The sequence below is a fragment of the Pyrgilauda ruficollis genome, unplaced genomic scaffold, assembly GCF_017590135.1.
Source record: "Pyrgilauda ruficollis isolate IOZ18807 unplaced genomic scaffold, ASM1759013v1 scaffold3, whole genome shotgun sequence".
NCBI lineage: Eukaryota > Metazoa > Chordata > Aves > Passeriformes > Passeridae > Pyrgilauda > Pyrgilauda ruficollis.
The window spans coordinates 15,055,420-15,079,775 of record NW_024524377.1 but is presented as its reverse complement, the minus strand read 5'-3'; the positions used below and the strand labels follow the sequence as shown (position 1 = coordinate 15,079,775).

Genomic DNA, 24,356 nt, shown 5'->3' with positions numbered 1-24,356 from the left:
AAACACCCTCACTCTGTTTTCACTTTGCATAAACTACAAAATAGCAGGGAACCAGACCCTAATTTATATCATACACAGTCATTCCAGAGAAACTCTGCAGAAGAGAGGATGGCTGTCAGAAAGGCATTAGAATTAGTAACCATCCTTGATGCCATCTGCTTACAGTCATATTAGAATTGGACACCTTATGCTGAAAAGATGTTTAAATTTATCCAGCAAGTCCTAATTGCCTAACCCAACAGTGAGCCATAAAACCCTATTATTGCTATAAAATTATCCATGCAAGTTAGGCAACCAAGACTCAGCTTAAATCATCTGCTCCAGGCTTGCATTTTCTGAACAGGGAGAATGCAATACTCTAAGTACAACAAGGAAAGTAAACTACAGTCCCAAAGGGCTCAACTCTTACCAAAGGAAACATGCGGTTAACATATTTTCCCATTTCATTTTTATTTTGAGTTTTCCCAAATCATCTAAAAACTACTACTCTATCTGAAAATGCAAGTCAGGATTCAATTTTTCCTACCCTTTCCAGTTCAAAAAATATTAATTGAATCAGTAAAGCAGAATTCTGAAAGAAGAATAACATTACTTCAATTAATACTAACTACAGTAATTTACCTGCAGTCAAATTTTAAAATTATGCAACTGAGAATAGAAATTATTTCATGTGTGAAATTAATTTATGTAGCCTTGTTGCCTATCACTTTAAAATTATCTTCACTGTGCCCATTATATGCCAAAAGATATTACAGTAAAAATGACAGCCTAACATTTTAAATTTATTTGAGTATACTGGATCAAATTCCATTATAAATTTACCTATATGACAGCAAAAGCAACAGGGCAGGAACTTTTCCTACACTCACCATCCAAAATGCAGCCAAGCCAGCCTCATCTGAAACATCAGCAATCCAGATTCTGCAGTCAGGTACAAGTTCAGAAATATTATTGTCTTCAGAAAGTGAACTCAGCAAGATCACTGCAGCCTTCTGAAACAGCAGCAAGCTTTTGAGCCCAACTCAGCCGAATTTCCAGTACTGCTGCAGATGTCTGGCCCAGGAAGGTACTGGGCTGGGAGGAACTAGACATCCTTCCACAGCCCGGGTCCGGAGGGCCCAGGCTGATGCGCTGTGCTCCCCGGTGCTCAGGAAGCTGAGGAGAAGGCAGCGAGGCAGCAGGTGTGGCGAGGCCCAGCGCCATGTCCGATGCCCCCCTGCAGGCCATGGCCTCTGTCCAGAGCAGGGCTGACCACCCTCCACAGGCTCAGGGCTGCCGTGGCACAGCCAGGTCACAAACGCCTCAGCCTCAGAGGTGGCCTGTCAGCCCAGCCAAAGAAGGTGAAAGTCTGTGTGAGCCCAAAGCACATCTGAGAGCTGGTAACCCGGGCACAGCAGGTATCCGCACCAGGAGGAAGGCCCCATTCCCTGCCAGACCCGCCTCACACCCTCAGAGCCGCAGGACATGACACAAGGGGATGGCGCCTTGTGGATCACATTGTTATCACATGAACCAGCGTGGCAGCGTCTACCTCTGCACCTGTGTGGCTTCTTTAAAATGGTGATAACAGCAGGAGTAATAATATTCTCCCTGAAAAGGTTCGATCTCATAAGAGGATTCAGGGCCAGGTGAGCCTGTGAGGACAGAAAGCTTTGCCAATATTTCCTTGTGGAAAGGCACCTAAGAGCTGAAAAAGGTTTAAGGTGTATGTTTCTGCAGCACTTGCCCAGAAGGGCATTGCTTAGGTTGCTGCCATGTTAAAAGTACTTCCTCACGTGACTGTAGGCAGGCATGGCGAGGCCTGGGGGTCTGCGCCGGGCCTCCTGTGCAGCCACCCTGCACTTCTGCCTCAGCTTCTCTCAATTATGTGGGACTAATTATTTCTTCTTGGCACTTTTGCTAAGAAGAAATATTTTTTTCCTGCAACCCACTGCCAGACTTGTGGAGAAAGAATTTTATCACGTTTCTATTAAGGCAAGTTAGATAAAGCCAGTCCTACTGCCTGCTGATCTAGTCCAGACACTTTTACACTTTATCTCAATTGTCAGAGTGACTTCACCTTCACTTAAAGTCTTCATAATACAGTCAAGGAGGTGCAATAATATTTCAATTCAAACCATGCACACTTTGAAGCCATATTTTCTGCTTTTTCTGATGTAGATTTTAGTTGTCTTTTTTTTTTTTTTTTGTCTTTTTCTCCACTTTTATTATGCTGAAAACCAGACAATGGTCGCAATGTCAAAGGTAAAGTATACATCTAGATTATACCTTCCAGTGTTTCAATCAGCCACACTTTTTGGCACGTTACTTTGCCTGCTGTATGAAATGTTCAAATGCAACATTCTCATGTTGACCTCTCAAGGGTCATAATTACATAAATTATATTTGTTAAACACATAGTTATTCATGTAACTCTTGTCTCAAAGCACTAACTACGAATCACTGGAAAAAGTGAAGGCATAGTGAAACATCCTTTTGATTTAATTATCTGCTAATTTTAAAGAAGGAAGGGAGGGAGGTAGAACAACATGTCATATTTACTTAACTCAGTGCTGTTGTCCTTAAGCAGTCAAAACTTCTGTTGAAGCTACAGGAGTTTTACCTGAAAAAGGATGTGTGATTGTATGAGGACATTAGCAAATGATCCATTGTTACAAGGTACTTAGTTTTCAGTTAACTCTCTCAAAAATAAATAACTGATAATCAGGACCCTTGTGGAAGTATCTTCACTTGTTCCTCTTTTGTCTCTTTAAAACTAGTTTCACGTTCCTGGATGGCAGGGGGTATGGTTTCAAGCTTCCTGTAGCATCAAAATGTGCATGCATGAACTTCATTGCCAATTTCATGTTTAAATAATATTTAGTGCAGTTACAAAACTGTGTCTTTTCACCAGCACTGAGCTACATGTTTTAGAAGCAATTTGAACATAATCCGTAAATTACTTCCTCCATTTCTGAAGATCACTTACTAAAGTGTTCAGTTTAATTGCCATATTTGTATCTGTGGGAAAACTGGTTTGTGACTTCATGCATGATGCAAAAAGTGTGTGTACCTGGTAAAATCTCTCCAAACTGCATGCAGTGCATGACATATGTTCTGTAAAACAATTTGTGGACTACAAAATCATTGCATTTGCTTCATGTGTATGTTGGCAGAATCTTGGGGGAAAAACATGCAGGTTCTGTGCTGTACAATAGATTTTATAAATGTATTTACTGCTGGTGAAAGATAATGAATTGGCAGCTCAGGAGAGTAAAATACTTTCTCCTAGTAATGCATTGTGTAAGCAAGGACAATGAAATCCTACCATCAAAATGGGGAGTTCAAACTTAACCTGATTCTCCTTTTTAGGCTAGGCAGAAGCAAGTCATTCTCCCTGCTTATTCAGTTCTCTGCCTCTCTGCTAAAACTGTCAACAAGGGTGCCAATTAGTATAAATTGTGATTGTGATTTGTTATGGCCCCTTTTCCCTCTTCCTTCTATGACAGTATAGCAGTGGTCAACTAGCTGTAAAGTATCAGCTCAATTTCTGCCATCCTGAGCTAATACTTTAGCTAATACTTGAGCTAATACTGCCTTTCAATCAATTACCATTGCCAATGAGGTGCATTATACCTTTCACCACTTTCTAAAGCGAAAGAAGGTGGGGGAAAAGAAGCAAGGTTCTGTTCTCATGTGCAATAAGCTTAAGCCTAATATCATGCTCTAGGGCATGAGTATTAGGTAGCAAAAGAGAGAGTAATCCTCTTTGGAATGGAAGCGATAAAAGATGTAAATCCCAGAAACCAGAAGTCCAATGCAATTTAAGTATCTACAAACTTATTAATAAAACAAAATCTTGCCTACTATCTAATCACAGATTTACCTAAGCTATCTTAGTTTCTCTTACCTTAGAATTCCTAAGGTATGAAGAATCTAGTTAATCTGACAAATGGTTTCAACTTGAAATCCTGTTTATGTCTAAACTGATTCAATACTCAGAAACTATTGCTCAAAATAACAGGGAAGCAGGGCTGGAAAACTGACCACGTGTCCATTAGCACACACCAGCCAGATTAGTCACTTTGCTCATTTGTGCGGTGATTGTGAGCCCTGATATATTTTGAGCACTAATATTTAGTAGATTCATATAAGTGATGTGAAAGATAGATTCAGGTCCCACCTGGACAAAAAGGCATTTAAATATAGTATCACAATCCCTTGGTGGTGCCCTCAGTAGCAGGCTTTTTTACCATTCCTTGCAGATGAAAGGTTGTTCTTTCTTCCCTTTTCCAATAAAGCTGTTCCACAAAAAATATATACTGGGAGAAAAAGAAGGACTGTTTTGCAGTTTAATGGTTAGAGAATTCAGGCACAAATTCTTTTTTGTACCCAAAATTTTAGTCTAGAGCATCATGCCCTCCCTTGTCATCTTAAATTCCTTTCTGCACAGTAACAAAATTTGAAATGGAGTAATAGAGATAGTAATAGTAATCTGTGTAATAGTAATAGTAATCTGTGACCCAGATTAACATGCAATTATCATGAGTCTAGGAGATAGAAAACATGTATAGATCCTTATAAGCTTCAAAAGAAAATGAAATGTCTGCTTCTTCAACAAACATTTGAAGCCAGGTGTGGTAGAAAACCAGCCCTCACTTAAAGAATTTTGCCGGAAAAAAAAAAAAAAAACCAATTCAACACAGCATAAAGCATTTCCCCGCAGCCATCCCCAAGCAGCTGGTTGCTTTGAATTTCATTCATTCTCACCTTGCAAATAAAATCAACTGTTCCACTGTTGACTTTGCAATTTACCCCATAGGCCTAATCCTATCCCATTGACTGTTCCTGAATCGACATACACATTCTTGTTTTCCTCTCAGGAAGACGAAAGAAAACCTCAAAAAGAAGAAAAAGAGAAAAGCATCACATTGTTGCCCTTAATAGAATTAAGGCAACATTAAATAAGGTTCTCATGTGGATCTAATACCCTTCAATCTCACACTTTATGTACGTTACTATTGACTGCAAGACCTGGATTTTTTCTTAAATCCCTAAGTGAATTTAGTTCTCACTGTCTAAACATCTTTATAGTTCTTTTTCCAATATTGTTCTCAAAAATAACTTTTACTTGCAATGAATACTTTTGTCTTCCCAATGAACCTTATGATGACAGTACAAAACTAGTATTCTGATCATTTATATTGCTTTCTTGTTCAAGCAACTCTGTGTGTAATGTAAAGAATAATTATAAAGAATATGTACATCATCTAGTATGTAAGTTTTATATATTTTTAATAATACACTAAAATAGTGTATGAAGGTTATATATACTCTCTTGATATTCTACCTATAGTTATATAGGTTATATAGGTATATATAGTATCCCTATAGTTTTCAATATTTTGTTAGTAACGACAGTTGAAGAAATATAATTTGAGAGTCTACTCAATTTTCCAGTCTCTTTGAACTATCATGTGAGCATGAGCAAGGTAGGGATGTGATAATAGAGCCTTTGCTAATTGCAGGCACTCTTACATAATCATGTGTCCTACTTCCGCTCTTATAAACAAATGAGCATATAGTCTTTATATTCAGCCAGAACTATAATAAGAGCACACCAGCATTCCCAGTAACATGAAAACAAGTGAGGATAGATGCATTATGCAATGTGGAATCCATCGACTTCATAAAACATATTGAGGGTTATATGTAAAGGAAATGTCATATTCATAGCCAATATTAGATTTCAACCTTTTTTAGCAAAAGAGTTATTTTTAAAATATAGTTCTTATTATTAACAACTAGTATACAGAAAAAATAGTTTTTAATCACTCTTTTGACATATCCCACCTCAACATTAATGATAATTTATTTCCCTTAATTTCCCAGATACTAAATATGTGTTCTGATTTTTCAGGGCCTTTTAATCATATCAAGTCAAGTCTGTTGGGATCCACATCAGATTCGAATCTCAACAAATACAGTACAATCAACAAAATTCCTCAACTCACACTGAACTTTTCAGATATCAAAAGTGAAAAAAAATCTTCATCTCCTCCTTCTTCAGAGAAAGCAATTATTGCACCTAAGGTGAAAGACCGAACGCACAATGTAACAGAGAAGGTTACACAGGTAAGGTAATACACGTTATTTCAGTTCATTTTCTTTTTTTTTTTTTTTTCAGTGTATTCAATAGATTCTTTTAATAAGTGGCTTGGCTATCTCCAGGATACTTTGAAGGCTTTAAAACATTATGTAATTTACCTTCAATTCAGTTTCTTATGAGGTAGTCTACAACATTAGATGATACTGCTAACAAACTAAACTTTTCTGCTCCCTCTTTTTTAATGGAAAAGAAATCTTGTATGCACCATGTGTCCCAAATAAGACCACTAATTTCAGTGATTCCTGTCATTCATAAATGTTAGTTTCATTCTTCATAATTTTGTCTCAGCATTATGAATTGCTGATTAGTGAAAGGCACAACATGATAACAAATGGTAGGTGATTGTGCCACTGTATCATAATTACATCTCACAATTTCTGATCAAGTTCTTTGTCTTTTCATAATGCTCTTTCTTATGGGTATCTTTTTCCACATCTGTGCATCCATAAGGCTGTCAAAATGAAAAGCAGATACCTTTGGACTGGATGTATGCTATATCTTGTGAACAAAGCATATAATTGAAACAAAACTGAAAATAATTTAAAATTGCTGTTTCTTCACTCTAAGACAGATGCAGTACCCTCTGAAGTCAAAGGAACTTTTCAGTTAATTTCAATATTATTACATTTGTGTTACAATCTTATATGGAGAGTGACTGGGACAGGCTAGGAATGTGGAACATACTGAAAAAAAAACCCCAAGAAATGACAGTATCCCAAATAACTTTTATAGGGTTACTAAGCAGAAGGTTGGCCCTTAAATGCCCAGACAGACTGAAAGAGGTAAGAAGTGCTTTGTAGTAGAATGCAGATAGATATTCTATAAGGAAGATCTTGCCAAGAGTATATTTGGGTTTAGAATCATAGAATGATAGAATTTAAGACCAGCAAGTCCAACCATTAACCCAGCATGGACAAGTCCACAACTAAATCATGTCCCCACGTGCTGACTAGACTGCAGCTTCTTTACATTGGTGCTTTGCCAGACAGGGTCCATGTTCCTACTCCCTTTGACAGATATAAAAAGAGATGTATTGTACGCCCTCCTAAAGAAATAGTGATAAAAGTTCTATCATTTCTATTTTGAGATCAGTTAGTGCCTGAAAAGTAATTGGATTTTTATCTTTCATATACTTTGTCTTAAAGTGCTAGCTTGAATCTGCAACCATTGTCCTTTCTTCTGTGGTCAGTTTTGAAAGATATAATCTCTTCTGGATCCATTTTGATATGTTTGAAATTATTCATAGTAGTTATATATAGAAATCTTTTCATAGATAATATGGCAAAAAGTCAAGTTACATAAAAATGACTAATTTTTATAAGTTATATAAGCATGAGGCAAGGTAGGGTTTTTTTGGGAGTTTTTCTTTATTTTTGTGATTTTTGTGGTTTTTGGTTTTTGGTTTTTTTTTAATTCTCACTGGTTAATCAGTGCCAGGATGCTGAGCTTCTATGTACTGGTGATGATGTTGAGGGAAGAAAGGAGGGCAAAAGTTTTTTTTTTTTAATCTATGTTTATTCTCCAAATAATTTAGATTTTATGAAAAGTTCAATGGAAATGACATGGATCAGCTAATCTTTCCATGAAAATTGATACCTACTAAATTCAAAATTAAATTTGAAATGCTCTATAAAATCTTTACACTTCACAGAAGCCTTCCAATTTAATTTGACATTGGTTTATGTCCTTTTCTAGAACAATCTTAACCACTGTGCAGAGCACAATTTGCATAGCAAACTTTGATGTCATATCATTCATTATAATTGGAAATAGTTCCCTGCAGCTGCTGCTTGTTCTGTTATTACATTCACTTATCAATATTTTTAGTTGCTGCTGCATCCTAAATGCTGGAATTAGATACAGGTAAAAATTCCTAGGAGGTATAAATAAATGTAGGTCTATAGTATTACAATGGCCAAGAATCTAGTTAACTAGAGATTCATTAATTAGATTCGAAATAGACATTTAGAAGATTTAAGTGGCTAGTTTTAGTCCTATTTTGTGTTTCTATTCCAAGTGATTTTAATATATTTTGTAAGAGTCAGCTCTTTGAAGCTTCTGCTTCATGCCTGACTATAAATTTATTTGTAAATCATTTCTTAGGCCATAGATCCATTAGCAGTCTCTCTGCAAAACAGTGCAAAAGTGGGCTTGGAAGATTTGAGCACAGTGTTGAGAATATAATATGGTGGAAATGTTAAATGAGGTAGTTAAAAATGCTCATGCTAGCACAGTCTCTGATAAGGAAATCTGTCAAACAGCATCAAAAATACACAGAGGGCAATATGACCTATTTAATCTATGGGGCAATATCAGTAAAAGAGCAAATGAGTATAAAACAGCCATGGTAAGTTTAAAGGTCACCCTTAATCAGAGTTGTGACATTCTGAAACCGTCTTCTAATGAAAGAAGTTAGGGCAGGAATTCTAAGTGTTGCTAGAAAGACACTGAGAATGTAGTGAAGGAGTACATAACATACTGTATTTTCTGGATTGCAGGACTTGATGACATGAAAGGCCACATACTGTACCATTCAAGTATACATCCATCCATTTCTCCTTTTGTAGTCCTTATTTTCTATCTTTCTCCCTTTCCTCAGTTTTGCTGAGAAATTTGGTCCGGGTGTTAAAATCTAACAATTCCACTACTACGGCTCCTCATGGTGCAATGCAAAATATATCAGTGAGCTTTCCTGTTGGATCATGCAGTCTGGATTCTCTCTAATGTATCAGTAATATATCAAGTATCAGCATCACAGAATGCAACAAGTTCTTTCCAAAGACAACAGCTGTATAACTTCTTTAATATCCACAAGCTGGAGATGTAATTCGGGTCTTGAAGATAGTGAAAAAGGAAAGGATGGCACATAGCCACCTTCAGAAGAAAGAGGAAGAATAATGAATAAAGTAAATAAAAGAGTCATTGGCCACTGTGTTTAGAGGAAGTGATGCGCTTCGAGAAAACATTTAAAGAGGAGTAAGATACTTTAGTAGAAAGATTTTAGTGGAATAAATGAGAAATAGAAAATAGAATAAAGTTTAGAAAATCATTTTAGAAGAAAGAGGAGATGCTGTGGGACAGTGGTTTATACATTAAGAGAAAAATCTAGGTTATACATTCTACTGCAAGAAACCTTCCAATATTTTTCTACTTAACAGGAAAGTTCAGAACATTAAGTAGAGATGAAAAATGCCTTAAGATATAGCTTGCGGTGAAGTGCTGCACATGTGATGGTCCTGAATAAGTAGATTCCCTGATTGCTTTGCCTGAATTTTCACCTGGGGCTTCACTGATCATAACTCCTCGTGTAATGCCAAAAAGCATAACATCTTCTGGATGCTTGCTTCTTCATAACATTGACTTTTACTCAAAGAATTAGTCCAGGTATAGCTGCCAGATAGCCCTGATTGATAAATTGGCATTGTTATATTCCAGCGTTATATTCCAGTTCTAAATGGAAATTATATTCACATTTCCATTCCACTTAAGAAAAAATTGTTTTTAAAAAGTTTTTCCTTATAATTTCCAGAGGTGTTAATGTCACTGTCTTCTAGATGAATCTCAACTTATTTTTTTCCATTATTTCTTTTTTTACAGTGTGTTCAGGAGGACAGTGCAATTTCTGCACTCTTTTGTACTGACAGGTTCAGTTGGGGTCCTGACACTGATGGTTAGAAAGAGACAAGTCTTCCTCGAGGCACAAAAGTAGACTTTTATTAAAGAAAGCAGTAGGGCAAAAGTCTGACATCTGTCCCTTAGCATTTTTTATGAATTCATAAAGGGGACTTCTGGCCTTAAAATTGCAATGTGCAAAGACACAACAGGAATTGATTTTATCCTTTGTTTATATACTGATTTATTTTAAAACTTCTTAGACATCAGTTTCCACTGATGTACAACTGCAAAATTGTGAACTCCATTGTAAACAGACTCATGAAGACTAGAATAGTCAGTATCTGTGCTTAATTTTTAAAGAAAAGAGAGAATTCCTGAATGCCCATAACTTAATACTGTCTACAAATAACTGTCCCAGTTAATAAAATGTAAATTACTGGTGTCTGTTGTGTTGTTTAAGAAAAACTGTTTTGTTGCTTTTGATCACTAGTGTTCAGAGATCATTTATCCCCTTGAAATTTATCAGTCTGAAGAAATACAGAAAGTGGTTTGAAAGGGCCAATATTCATTATTTCGTAGTGTTCATCATTTCATAATATTCATTATTTGTCTCAATAAATGACTTACAGGAAAGTAAAACTCTGTAATCTTTTAACTTCTTGTAATAATAATTTTCAGAAGAGTTTCATTATCCACCCACCTCTATAAATCATATATATATACCCAAACTGGTCATATGGCTGATGAAATGATAAATATATACCTTGACAGGCTACACAGAATATTGTGATCTGATTTGCAGACATGCTGAACACCCACAAATCTTCTGAAAATAGAGCTGCTGGTGAGGGGGGTGGGGTGGGGGGGGAGGCTGGGGACCATGTATGAAGTGATAGACCTTGTAGTTTCACTGCATGTTTTTGTAATCTGGCCAGACTCTATTTCATTCCCCAAAAGATTAAGAAATAAGTAACAATATCCTCCCAAGGCCAATAAAGCTGTTGATATAAAAAGAACTATTATATGATTATGACTTCAAACTGACCTTCAGGTTTTCAGGCTAGAAGAAGACTACCAGCATCTAGGACAGAGAGGGGCAATATAAGACCTAAAAATAAACCAAATTATTGATCTATACATTTTCAGCAGTCTGATCCAGCTGACACACTGTGCTGTTTACATCCTGCAATAACTCACATACACACGACATTTCAAGGGTGTTCATTTTGCATTCTGCATAACGCAGAAAATTCTGAATAAAGGGGAAACAATTTTGATGCCTTCCAATTACACAGCAAGAGATACATATAATAGTGAAATTAGGGGGTAAGCAGGGCCAACATTTCCCAGTTAATGTATGGAAAGTTTAAATTTACTCTGAAATGAGAAGCTTCTTTTTCCTGTTATTTGTGAATTGACACATCTTATACAGGAGTCCTTCCCTTTCTTTACAATAATAGTTAGCACCCTCATGCAATAAAATTTCATCTTTTATTGTCATTACATAATTAGGCCTCATAATTACTATAGATATAATTATAGAAATAGTATAAATGTGTGTAATTTCATTGTCATTTAGAAGGTGTGGCACACTCTGTGAAACCAAGAAAAGCAAAAAGGCCATGGTTAAAACCAGTAAAAATACCTCAGTCCCACTGTGGCCATTTAAACCTGTGCTAAGGTGTCACCACAACTGGAAAATAGTATCTTTTTCACCAGAGCAAACAGCTATTCCAAGTGTGTGGGAGCAGAAAATAAAGCCCACTGTTTTGATCAATTTCAGAAGAAAACATAGTATGTTCATTATAATTATTTGCTATTGCACCAAGTAATAAAAATAAGATTCACAACAATTGTGAAAGGTAAAATATTCCTTCCTTACAGTAGAGCCTCTTCTTTTTGTGACAGCTGAATAGTTCAAGCATCTGAACTGCTGCAGTGTTTTTAGAAGATTTCACAACATATGGTAGAAATGGAGCAGTCAGAAAGCCCAGCTGCTTTGCAGCATGTAACCTGGATGAATCCTTAATTAGACCATGTCCTTCCCCCAAGATCTGCTCTTCTGAAAAGGGGATTATCTGATTTTGCTGAGGTGGGAAAAAGTATCCACTGTCTTCTATGAATTACAGTTTTGAGTAATCAATACTTTGTGTGATCTCTTTGTATTTACTGCCTTGATGCTAACATGGAATAAAGCATATGACCTTTGTTAATATTAGCTCATTTGCCAAAGCAACATTCCTCTTCTAGTGCTAAGAAATGTGAGAAAACAGATTTCAGATGACATTGTAATTTGCTCTGATAATAAGGAGTTGGGTGTAAGAACTAATACTCTACCAAGCAAGCAAAGCTTATTGAAACAAAGGTGCTGGCACATTTAGGCAAGCCTCATTTCTCTGGTCTAGAGCTATAAACACCCAAACTCCCACTTCATGGTGAATTGACCTTGGAAGTTTCTAAACTTGGTAGGTTACTCTGCTGAAACCAACAGTTTTGATGCTCAGCAGAACAGTATCACCATGAACTGCAAGTCAAGCCCAGCTAAGATCCGAAGAGCTGTGAGATCCTCTGATGCATTTGGCATGCACAGTCTGGAATAATAGCTTTCACATACGCAGTTGGAATTGCCTTAAAACAGCTGTGAAAGAAGTCATAGTCCCTCTTTCATGTAACCTTAGAACCGTACAAAAGTGTAGTGTGGAAGAGACCTCTAGAGGCCATCTAACCCAGCCTCCTTTGCAAAACAGCACAACTGCAAAGTTAGATCAGGGTCCAGTAGTTACCATGTTAACTCAGGACAGTTTCTATCTTTAGGAGAGTATAAGTATATATTTTCCCAGATACAGACAGCAATAGCAGCTGACATGGGGAAAGAAGAAGGGAAGAGGGCAGAATGCTGTGGATCTCATCAGTCACAAGAAGCTGCTATTTTTCAAGAACACTGCTGGTGTAGCTAGCATTCAGGACAACCTCTTAGAAAGAGGCAGTCCTGGATTATAGTTCCAGAGTAATTTGACTGTTACTTATCTTACATAAATGACCATCTGTTTAAAAAGCCACAAAAATAACCCTGGGCACCATGGACTCAGACTCAGGACTCCCTCCCTCTCTAAGTGCCCTTACCCTCAAATGGTCTGGACTCTGAACTCTACTGTAATGCCAGGCACCTCACATGTACATACTGTAGGACCAGTGTTTGATCTAGTCACAAAATGCCATAACCTGGACAGGCAATGTTTAGCATTTACCTGAAATTATATAGTCACACCTCTTAAGAGTAATTTTCTTGGGGGAAAAAAAAAGGCAAGTGTGGTCAGCTAACAATTTAAATTCTTTTCTCTTTTAATGTAATACTAGCTAGTATACAAACTGAAAATTTTGTGGGTAATCTGATGATTAGTTTTTTCAAGGAAATTTGTACTCTCCCACACATCACTAATGAAAGAAATTGATAAATAAACTAAATTTTAAAAATAATGTTCCTGCAATTTGCAGGTAGTTCGATAGTGATTATAAAGCAGTTATGTTCCAACACTAATTATAAATGAGGTCATTAAGTACATTAACAAGAAATAGCAATGAGGTTGTTATTCTTTTGTCTTGGGTGGGGGGAGGAAAAAAGCATGTGGATTAGTTGTTTTTGATGTAGTGGCAACTGAGGAAAATATTTTCTAGTTAGGGTCTGATAAGGTTTAGCATTTTTTTTCAAACTAGTACAAATAGTAAGGAAAAGCAAAGACCATTAACCCCAGTCAGCATAGTGTGATGTTTGATGAATTCTGAATGCCCTCAAAATTAATAAGCCAAATAAGAAGGATATTTTTCTCATCTATTCCCTGTCATGTGTTAGAACTTGGATAATGCTTTCAGCTGGTAACTGGTAATAGGATCAATAAAGAAGGGCAAACCCAGAATAATTCAGAGTTAATGTTTTTCAAAAAAAAGTAAGTTACAAAAAAAGGAAGGGAGTAAAAGGGAGGAACACTCCTTAAATTATATTTATGGATGGTGTTGGTGTTACTGAACATAAAATCAATAAGTGTAGCACAACAAAAATCTCTAGGAAGTATTTATTAAAAGTGGCTAGTTCACGCCATCTGTTACAAACCAGTTTAAACGCGGAAGAATGAGGGAAGTGAAGCATCTGTGAATAACTGGGATCAGACCCAGAGAGGTTTGAAATATACCCAAAAACATTGTTAAAACCAGATGAGGTTAGATGTTGGTACCAAAAAAAAAAATTGTATATTGCATGTAATAGTAAAAGAAGCAAAGGGGGAGAGAGAGCAAGAGAGAGAGAGAGAAAGAGAGAGAGAGAGAGAGAGAGAGAGAGAGAGAAAGAGAGAAGAAAGACAGAAAGACAGAAAGACAGAGTTGTGTGTGGGGAGTGGGGAGACAGGGAGAGAGTGACAGGGATTAGGTGGAAACATATTGCTCTTCCTGGGGTCCCAACCATGTCTCGTCCCCCTCCATCTGGTCTTCTTGGTGGTGAGAGTTCCCCCTCCCCTTGCCCCCTGCCACTGCACCAAAAAGTACAGAATGCAGTGGATTGATGTATGTTTGGGCCAGGTGGGAACGTCCAAGATGCCTTCCCTAAGGGGGCCAGTTTGACATTGTCCCTTGCAACACTTTGGATATGTTGCATCATGTTGCAGTGTTCTGGTGCAGGGTTTGAGGACCCCTTTGGGGGAGGCCTTTGATAGGCCATGACACGCTGCTGCTGTCCTTCATGGGGATGCAGCTTTTCCCAGGGTGAAGTGGCCCCACATCTGAGCTCTGCACAGTGGAGGATGGGTGTTCACTGCCTCTGACCAGAGGCTTTTTCACCTCACACCCAACACCTCTCTCCCCCCACCCTTTAGGCTCAAGGGTCTGTGTGAGCCTGGCAGCTGATAGCCCTGAGGTTGTGGTCTCCACCCTGAAGATGTTAAGCTTCATCAAGCTGTGGATGTATTCTTCCCCCTGAGACCAGACCTGAGAACTGTCTTCACCAAGGAGTTCTGGGCTTCGGTCAGAAGAAGGCCTGTTTAGGGTGTGGTGATCTTCTCTGCAGCTTTTCTAGTACAGTTTTGCTATAATAGGCCTAAGTCCTTTATGAAGATGTTTAAGCCACAAATTATAACATTCAATCTCCAACACCATCTAAATAGCAAAAATATACTATAAAATAAAAATCTATCTGAAATAAAGTACTGCAATTGCATGAATATTTTCCTAATATTCATAGTATGTAGAAAACTCAATGTTTTTTCTTCTGATATTTGATTTACCTTAGGTAAGTCTGTTTTTCTTTGACAATTGTATAAATCTTGCATTGTAGCACATGGTGAAATTGTCCTTAAGATACTTTAGCTTTATTTATAAGCACAAAAATTTCTTTTTTTACTCAAAGAATTGCCAGTTTTACATTAAGGCAGCATCTTTATATATATGGAAATTCCAGTAACTACTCAATATCTTGGAAGCTTCCATGAAATGGTATATTCAGCTTCAGACAGACTATTGAGTATACTACTACTAATAAATGAGAAACATTTATTAAATGGGAAGGAAAGTTCTTCATTTCACAGCTTTGCATTTTTTTTCTATTCTAAGTATCCATCTTTGAAAATGTTCTACCTTCTAAATTAATTCTATTAATTATGAAGAAACCTTTCTTTCAAAGCAAAATAACTTCTGAATTATATGGGTTCATATTTGTACCACTTTGTTCTGTTCAAGGAAATTTAGTTTCACTGGGTTTGTAGGTGAGTTACAAATGGAAGACTATAACCAAAGGAGAATAACACATTTTGCTGCGTCTTAGTCTCTGATGCTGTTAGTTACTGGGTTTGGAATTGAGAAAAAAATCAGAACCTGTGGCTCATGGCCATTCTGCAGAACTTGTTAGAGGCCAGCTAATTTATTTTGACAAATTTTGTTAGGATAGGATGCAGACGCTAGCCTTCTTACAGGTTTTTAAAAAAAGCTTGAAAAATGAGTTTTGTCTAGAATAGTTATTTGCAGATATATTGTGCTGTCTGTTTTCTCACTTCTTCACACCCACAATATCCAGTAAGGAAAGGAAACTGTAGTTTGCACAGTGTGATAAATTAGTCAATATATCTAGAAAACAATGAAGATTAAGGCTTAAAGGCTTCTATTCCAGGCATTTTTTCCACTGGATTGAGCTTTCAGTGCTTGCAGTAGCCCCAAAAAGATTTCCATATTTCCCTGGTTGTCACAGTTTAACCCAGCTGGCAACAAAGTATCATACAGCAACTGCCCAGGTCCTTCCTGAACCCTCAGTGGGATGATGGGGAAAGTCGGGAGTGATATAGTACTAATAGCAATTGTAAACAAAAGGAGGGAGGAAGAGAAAAAGGGAGAGACAGAGACACAGGGGAAGAAGACCCAAGAAAAACAGGTGGTACAATACAATTGCTCCCAGCCAATGGTTTGATGCCAAACCCATTCCCAGGCCATGATAAGTCTGTGTTCCTGGTAGTGCTCCTCAGTTTGTAGTCTGGCCATGACATTCTATGCTGCAGACTATGCATTTGGCCTGATCAGGTCAGCTGTCCTGGCCATGCTTCCTCCCAGCTTTTTGTGCACCTGCTCACTGAGAGAGCCTGGGAAACTGAAAAATCCATGACTTACGGTAAACATCACTTAGCAACTAAGGCATCAGTGTGTTGTCAACATTATTCCCGTATTAAATCCAAAACAGAGCAGTGTGTCAGCTACTAAGAACAAAAATTAACTCTCTCATAGTCAAAATCAGGATACTCATTAAAACCATAAACAAAACCTCTTGTTTTCTCCAAAACATAAGCTTCATTTAGCATAGCACGGGCAAGGTAGAGCTTCTCAAGGACTTACTTTTGTCTCACTGATTCTGTGCTATTTTTGTTTTGTTGTTGTTTGTGTTGAAATACCAGAGTATTAGTGAAGAATCACCACGAAGATCATACCATGTCTTGCCACAATTCCCCAAAACTAAAATAAGTTTTTGCATTGTAAAACAATAAAAGTGTCTAATGTAAGATCCAGCTACTGTGTGAGCAAAGGCAAAGTTGTCTGCTCACTTCTGCATGGTCACAAATCCACCCTTTTTCCATGCCTAACTAACATTTATTGAATGGGTGGCACTAGAATTCTGGATCATGCTTTTATGGGTTGGTTTTACTAATGAAATGTAATTTGTATCATCTGATTGTCTGTATCTATGTATGCAATCTGTTTCATCTACCCTTGTCAAATGGCTTTTTGGTTAAAATATTAATGGCCAAATTTTATAGAAGTTTGGGTAACACACTTAACTTTCCTAAAAGTGGTGTTGAGAGCAGTACTTGGGCAACCTGGGCAGAATGCTAAGACTAAATATCTCCTTTAAGTGAACAAGGCTGGGATGTACTCATTAGCACAAACAAGGAAAGCCACAGGGAAGATGGTAATTTTTAAAATAAGCTTTTCTCCCTACCAGAGCAGTTTCAATTGCAGTTCATACATTTTTAAACACTATGGGGTCTAATTACAAAATGCAGACTTTCTAGAAAGTTTGCTTTTTTTGCAAAAAAATTCTGGAAAAAATATTTACCACAAAACTGAAAGTTAAATATGATGATATGCATAAGGATCTTTTCTTCCTTGCTCCTGTACTCCTGACAGTTATGTCAGTAAGTACTGTAATCATAGAACCAAACTGTGAATGTAGCTACTTCATTATCTCTCCATGCACTTCAGAAATTCTTATAGCTTTTATGCTTTTCTTTCTGATTAAAGTATTTGACAGCCAGCAAACCAGTCAAAATGTATAATAATAAAAAATGTAAGAAGAATGAGATAACATCAACAAGCACAAAACCTGCTTCTTTTATTGTCACTCTATGAACAGATGATAGAAAATATACTCTTGATTACTAAAAACCACACAATTATTTAAGCCCTTATAAGAAATTTGACCCTTGTTTTCAGACATATAAGTGCTTGTCAGCAGCTGAATGTTGCCAGAAGAGCAATGAATAACTCACAAACTCACTAGAATGTTGAACTATAGCATTTGCTGTCTTCTGAAATAATATCTCATAGTGAATTTTAAATAAGAGGGTTACACAGCTTTTAATACATATTCTGTCATTAGCTTTTGCTAAAAGCAGTCAATATCTTCTTTGTAAGTATCTTCTTTAGTAATCTGTATATCCCTAATTTAAGTTTTAAAGATCAGTAAAGGGCTCTTAGTAAATCTATGTGCTTCTAAGTATTGCTCTGACAATGCATTACCCACCAGTGTCGAAGTAATTATATACTGACTGGCAGGAAGAGGCTCCTGAGGTTTAAGATTATATACCATTTCTTAATATTTTCATGGAAAATGAACTATAAAATACCTCCTATCTTTTAATATCTAGCTTAAAAATAAATTATAGGTTAGAGATATTACATGTATTCAATTTTGGTGAAAGAGTCTTTTTGATGGTAATAGACGATAAATATAATTTCCCTGAAACCCAAACAATTTTACTTAACAAACAGAAGAAAAAGTCTGTTCTACTGTTTTCATCACAGGACACACATAACTTTCTTTAACCATTTGAAGATTTTGGGTTGCTGTGTATGTAAATATGTTTAGGTGAATAAGATATATAATTATTTGATAACTTCATGAAAGTTCAGCCCTTCATGGCCTCAGCAAGGCACTTAGCATTCCAAGGAAGTCCCATTTCTCTCAAACAAGCTTCTGTAGTCACAGATTGATATCTGGAACAAAAAAAAAAATTAAAATGCACTTAGATAATCTGAATTTTCAGGTTCTACCACTGCTAGCAGAAGTTCTGTTTCAATATTACACTCGGTGAATATGAAGATGAAGGGAAAAAAAAAATAAAAACCTTCTGTATAAGACTTCATTACTTTACTACAAACAGTCTCACAGAGACTGTTTCAGCATTGAGCATTATATACAAATAGTCATATTACACAATTTTAAAACCTTTAATTAAAACAAAGGGAGTAAGACAAGAAGGCAACTATTATTAGCATTCCCCACCATTCCTATTTCAGATGTTCTTTTGTAGCTGTCCTTTGAAAGACATGTAAAAATATCTTTTACATGTAAAAGTACCTTGTAAAGCTGATATATGAAAGCCATAAGTAATGCTGTGTTTGCATCAAATCAAGACCACTTCAGCTTTCTTTCAGTACTGCTGTAATCTTCTTAACTGTTCATGTCTGCATAAGGAAGACAATCATCAAGATGACTGAAATGTGAAAATCCATTAAAGTCTTTTGGGGAATTAGGTAATGCCTACTATCAGAAAGTCAATGTTAATTTAAATTCCATTTGTTCATTAATACTCGTGTAATATTTATTTTTAGTTGGTTTTACATTCAGAAATCTCCTTAGGAGGTCCAGTCTGTTGATGTCTCATGGTAATTGTATGAATAGGGAGGAAAAGTAAAGATATGTGGAACATAGTTATAGCTAGTTATAGCTAGTTATAGCTTCAATAGAACTCATACACAGAAGAAAAGAGAGACAGGAGAGGTTACTTCAAGAGAAGAAATTGCCATAGAATCTGTTAAAATAATTTTATAGCTGAAGTAATACTGCCTCATTTTGAATGCACTATCATTCAGATTTAAGGTCAGGGCAAAAACAGTCAATTACAAGAATATGGCCTTTGCTTACAAGTCTGATTCATGTTTCTCATTACTTTTCCTTTCCCAGTTTTTCCTGTGCAATACTGTTATTAACCTTGTTGATAAAGATCTGAAAAGTAGTTCAAAACTACCTTTAAAAAGGAAGACATTGTATTGTGTATTTGGATTAGATCTAGAGAGACAAATTCTTTCCTTTTTTTTTCCACTAGCTACAATAATGTTTACAATACAATTATCCTGGTTCAGTTTCTTCTTTACATTTTCATGTCATTCCATATTATGATGTTCATTATGATTTATACAATGAGTTCCTTAAATCACTATTCATAGTAGATATTCAAGTCTCTCAGCAGATGAGGAGCTGATGTGCTTCTAGATTTTCTACATCCTTCCTGGCTTAAGTATGCAGGAGTGATCATCCACTCAGTTCTCAGGGCTGTGTACCTAGCACTGGACTACTGCTGGAGTGAGTGCAGCAACACATTGGCAAAATAATATTTTTTCATGTCATATAGTTTTTCCCAGAAATAAATATTCCAACATTGTATTTGAACAGGTACCATCTTTCATAGTTTTACACAAGATGTTTTATGGATGAGATAAATGTTTATTTTAAAGTTCCCAAAGTAATTTGGGACTATATTTATAGTTTGAACTTTATTAAATGTTTATGAAATTCTCTTAACATGAAAGGTGCTGTGCGGTAGCTAACCTTGTTAGTACAAGATTTACTTTAATTCATCTGTTGCAAAAGCAGCAGTGACACAACTGTATTTAGTACTGAATATCACTACACCATTTAAATATACATACACTTCATATGAGGCACACTTGGTCATGAGACATAGCAAAGTACCATCTAATTTATTAATGTTTGCAACTATCAAACTTCTACATCTATTTTTCACACAGATATCTGTATCCATCTACCTTAAAATTGTTCCATTTCACTCAAGCCCTTATACCTTTTTTTATATTTTATTACCTGTAAACATTGTTCTTTGTTCAAATTTTCTGGATGTGCAGTACTTCTGTCTGAGATGAAAAGTGTTACCTAGACTGTGAATATGTTACATATTCTTTCTGTGTGTGTATATTATTTACCTATCTTCTGTTTGTTTGGAAATAGACAGCACAAAAAATATTATGACTTCTTAGCAGAGGTGAAAAAGTCCAATATTTTGTGAATAACTTGCATTTTGCATTTGGTCCATGCAATTGCAATATGTCCATGGGATGAGTTCAGTGCTTCTTGAATGCATTGGGAATGGTTCCTGGTTCTTTTCATCTTCATGTGCTTTACTTAGCTCTATAGTCACTTAAAGAGCCTGAGTGCAGCATGCGGCAACCCTGTCCTAGACTTGCTCTCATCAAGTGGTAGAATACCAGGAAACCATACTGTTAATCCATGAAATGTTTTGACAGAAATATTTGTTTAAAAATTCATGGTGGCATTATTAATTTATTATTTCTGCTGTGATTTATTCATATGCTATTATGCTTCTTTATTTCTAGGTCCTTGGTTTTTACTGTGTGCATTTGCATTCTTTAATAAATTTAGAATGAAAATGCCTCAGAACAAACATTATGAATATACATACATGTCATAGCAGTATGGGTCTCTCAGAGTGTCTTGAAACTACAGTTTGAATAGTAGAATCATAGAGTGATAGAATGGTGTGGGTTAGAAGAGACCTTAAAGGTTATCTCATTCCAGTCTCCCTGCCATGGGCAGGGCTACCTTCCACTGCTCCAGGTTGCTCAGGCCCCATCCAGCCTGGGCCTTGAATACTCACAGGGATGAGACAACCACAACTTCTCTGAGCACTCTGTTCCAGTGACTCACCACCCTCACAGTAAATACTTCCTAGCATGTAATCTAGGAATTAATAATAATCTAGACATGAACCTGTCTTCTGTCACTTTAAAACCATGCCTCCTTGTCCTCTCACAAAAAGATTCTTTCTGACTTCCTTGTAGGCCCTCTTTAGATATGGGAAGGCTCTATAAGCTCTCTTACAACCTTCTCTTCTCCAGGCTGAACTCAGACTGTCTTCATAAGAGAGGTGCTCCAGCCCCCTCCTCATCTTTGTGGCCTCCTCTGGGCTTGGTCCAACAGGACCGTGCCCATCTCATGCAGTGCGCCCCACAACTGGATGCAGCACTCCAGGTGGGGTCTCATGAGAGTGGAGTAGAGGGGGAAAATCACCTCTCTTGACCTGCTAGTCACAATTCTTTTGGTGCAGCAGAAGAGGACAAATATTTTTGCGAATTAATTTAAAAAAATAAGGATAATCAACTAAATTTAGAGAAGAATTATGGGAGCTCATGGCTGTAGCAAAGCAGCTTTTATGGAAGTCTTCTGCTCATTATCCTTTAGGACACTTCCAGATGTAAATATTATTTTCTTTACTTGACAGAAATTAGAGATACTAAACAACAGCTTGCCTAAGATTACTGAGAAACTCAGTAAGACACCAGAGTAAAATTCCCAGGTCATCCAACATCTTGTATAACATTTTGCCTACATATTATATTTTATAAATTAACCTGTACAGGGAAGAAGGGTCAAATACTGTTTCTGCATGTGATGCTGCAGAGCTTACAGCAAGAGTCCCCTACACAATCCAGTTACTCAGTGAAGCATATGGCCAAAGAGCCCAATTTGGCTCTTTGAAACTTCATCAAAAAGCACTATGCAAAACAAGATCTTTAAAACACAACACAGGCCAGAAATTATACCTGGTACCAGGCAGGTTTCCTGGAGAGAAAAGATGATAGAACTGCCTCAAAACAGACTACACCATGAACAGTGTAAGGCTTACTGAAACTTTTATTTTTATTAACTGTCCCTCTGGTACACCTCTGGTACCTACACTTCCTTTCTCCTCTTGCTTAACAGAACAGCATCCAATAATAAATTTTCATTATCCTTAAATATATTTTCTTTCCATTTCAGTGAACTACTGGCATCTTTGAGGAACTGAAAAATACCAAACAGTTCAGAAAGAAAAATCTAAAACTGTGCTATTTTATGACGGTTACTTTGATCTCACTCCATATTTTCCTGGGTATCTCATTGCAGCCCTTCTATAACAAAAGCCACCCTGAACTTGTGATTTTAGGAAGTGAGTGCATGAACCTAAAAAGTGTAGAAGGTGCTCACCAGCCCTGTCTTTGTGAAACACCTCAAGCAAGATTCACAGAATCAAAAATTAGTTTGAATGAAGTCTTCTAACTTGCAGCAGTGCTGCTTCAACAGTGAATGAGATACACATGAACACAGAAAAGTTTAATTTTATATCAGAGTTCTGTCCTCAAAGGCGAAATATAGCAAAGTTTATTTAACCTTGAAATGTTCTCATTTTAAATAGATTATCACCTTATCTTATCATCTAATACTGCTTGTAAAACATGCCTTTTATAAATACATTCCTGCTTTCCCCAGGAAAGCCAGAGTGAGGTGGTGTTTAATCAATTTTGAATACTCCTAATTTTTCTTAAGAGAAACCAATTGCAGCTGGTATGTCTTTTTCTGCTTAGCACTATAATCTTCTCTTTAGTAAGATGCAAGGAAGCTTGGCTTTTTCATCCTGTCTAGTTCCAAGGTTCAAAGATGTTTTAACACTGTAGTACTTCAGTCTTGTCCTAATCACATTTCTTACTCTTAAAAATGTTTTATTCTCTAAGCTACCTCTTTTACAATCCAAAGTATGAGTTTTACTGTCCAGAAAAGATAAGATAATACATTTTCTTTTTACTAGCAGTGAATTTGATGACTTCTATTTTAAGGAAATGGACATATTAAAGGTCTTCTGAGTGAATTTCTAAGTAGACTGAAGTCTTCCATCTAGCCAAGATGGCCAAAATTGGCCAACATCAGTACCCAAACTTTGCAAGAATGTTACACAATAAGAAAAAGGAGAAATCCATCTTATATTCAATGAGTCTTTATTGAAACTGCCAAAATAAAACTAAATAATGTGTTATGTGTTTTTTGTGTGTGTGCAACTGTGATTTTTCATTTGAGAAATGAACTAACATCTTTCTCAAGATACAAAAAGCAATATAGTTATATGAGTGTTTGTTTTCACTTCTCATTGCATGGGAGTAAGCAATACAGAAATGTAAAGTTCTATATAACATTATGAATATGAAACTCACAACTGTTAGTTCAGCCTCTCCTGTATTGTGTGTCTGAGAAACTATTGCCAAAAAAAGTTGGATGCATTATGGTCACTTTTATAGTGCTATTCCCTTATTTTGTCCAATTGTTTTGATTTTTAAACTCCAATTTTGCCTAACTCAGTTTAAACCAATTTACGAATAAATGTAACTAAAATTAGATTTGGAGTCAAATTTCAGGGGAATTAGTCCAATTTACATTATGCATTGCTCTGAAATGAAGCAGAGTGTCTGGAATTTTCAAGGAACAAAAAGAAACATGTGAAGTAAGCTTTATTGTCCTTGTTGCCTAATCCATTTTCTTCATTGTCTGAAAATCCAGCAGAACAGTGATATAAATTTTATAAATAGCAGTTCACTTGGCACATATACTCACTGTTCTCAAATACTAAGAAAACATTCTTGTCAACTCATCAGGTGGGGGACTAAAAATATTACGACTGACTAAGAGACTAAGCAATGCTTCAACTTGCTGTCAGCTAATATGTTTAATGCATTTTAAAAAATAGCCAGCACCATTAGTTAAGTGCAAGTCTTAGTTACAATACAAAAAATTGATGAACAGTGTCTACCTCAGCAGAGTGCTCAGCCTAGTGCTTGGTGGCTGCTTGAAGCTAGCACATATTCTTTTGGATGATTTAATCACTTCTTTCTTCAAGTTCAAAGAAGAGTGGTTATTAACGTTCATGTTCTCACAACACTTTCAGAGTAGAATTTGACTGAATAAGATTTGTGTCACTTATATTACTAAGGATAGGATCTAAGA

General features: G+C 36.4%; 1 protein-coding gene across 1 annotated transcript in view; it reads left to right on the top strand.

Moving 5' to 3' along the window:
- The window catches only part of KCNH7 (potassium voltage-gated channel subfamily H member 7), a 209,000-nt gene that overhangs the window by 141,042 nt on the left and 43,602 nt on the right, over positions 1 to 24,356 (top strand). The window contains exons 5-6 of the mRNA XM_041473132.1: positions 2,224 to 2,244; positions 5,900 to 6,114. Of these exons, the coding sequence (XP_041329066.1) occupies positions 2,224 to 2,244; positions 5,900 to 6,114 (236 nt within the window). The remainder of the gene's footprint in view (positions 1 to 2,223; positions 2,245 to 5,899; positions 6,115 to 24,356) is intronic.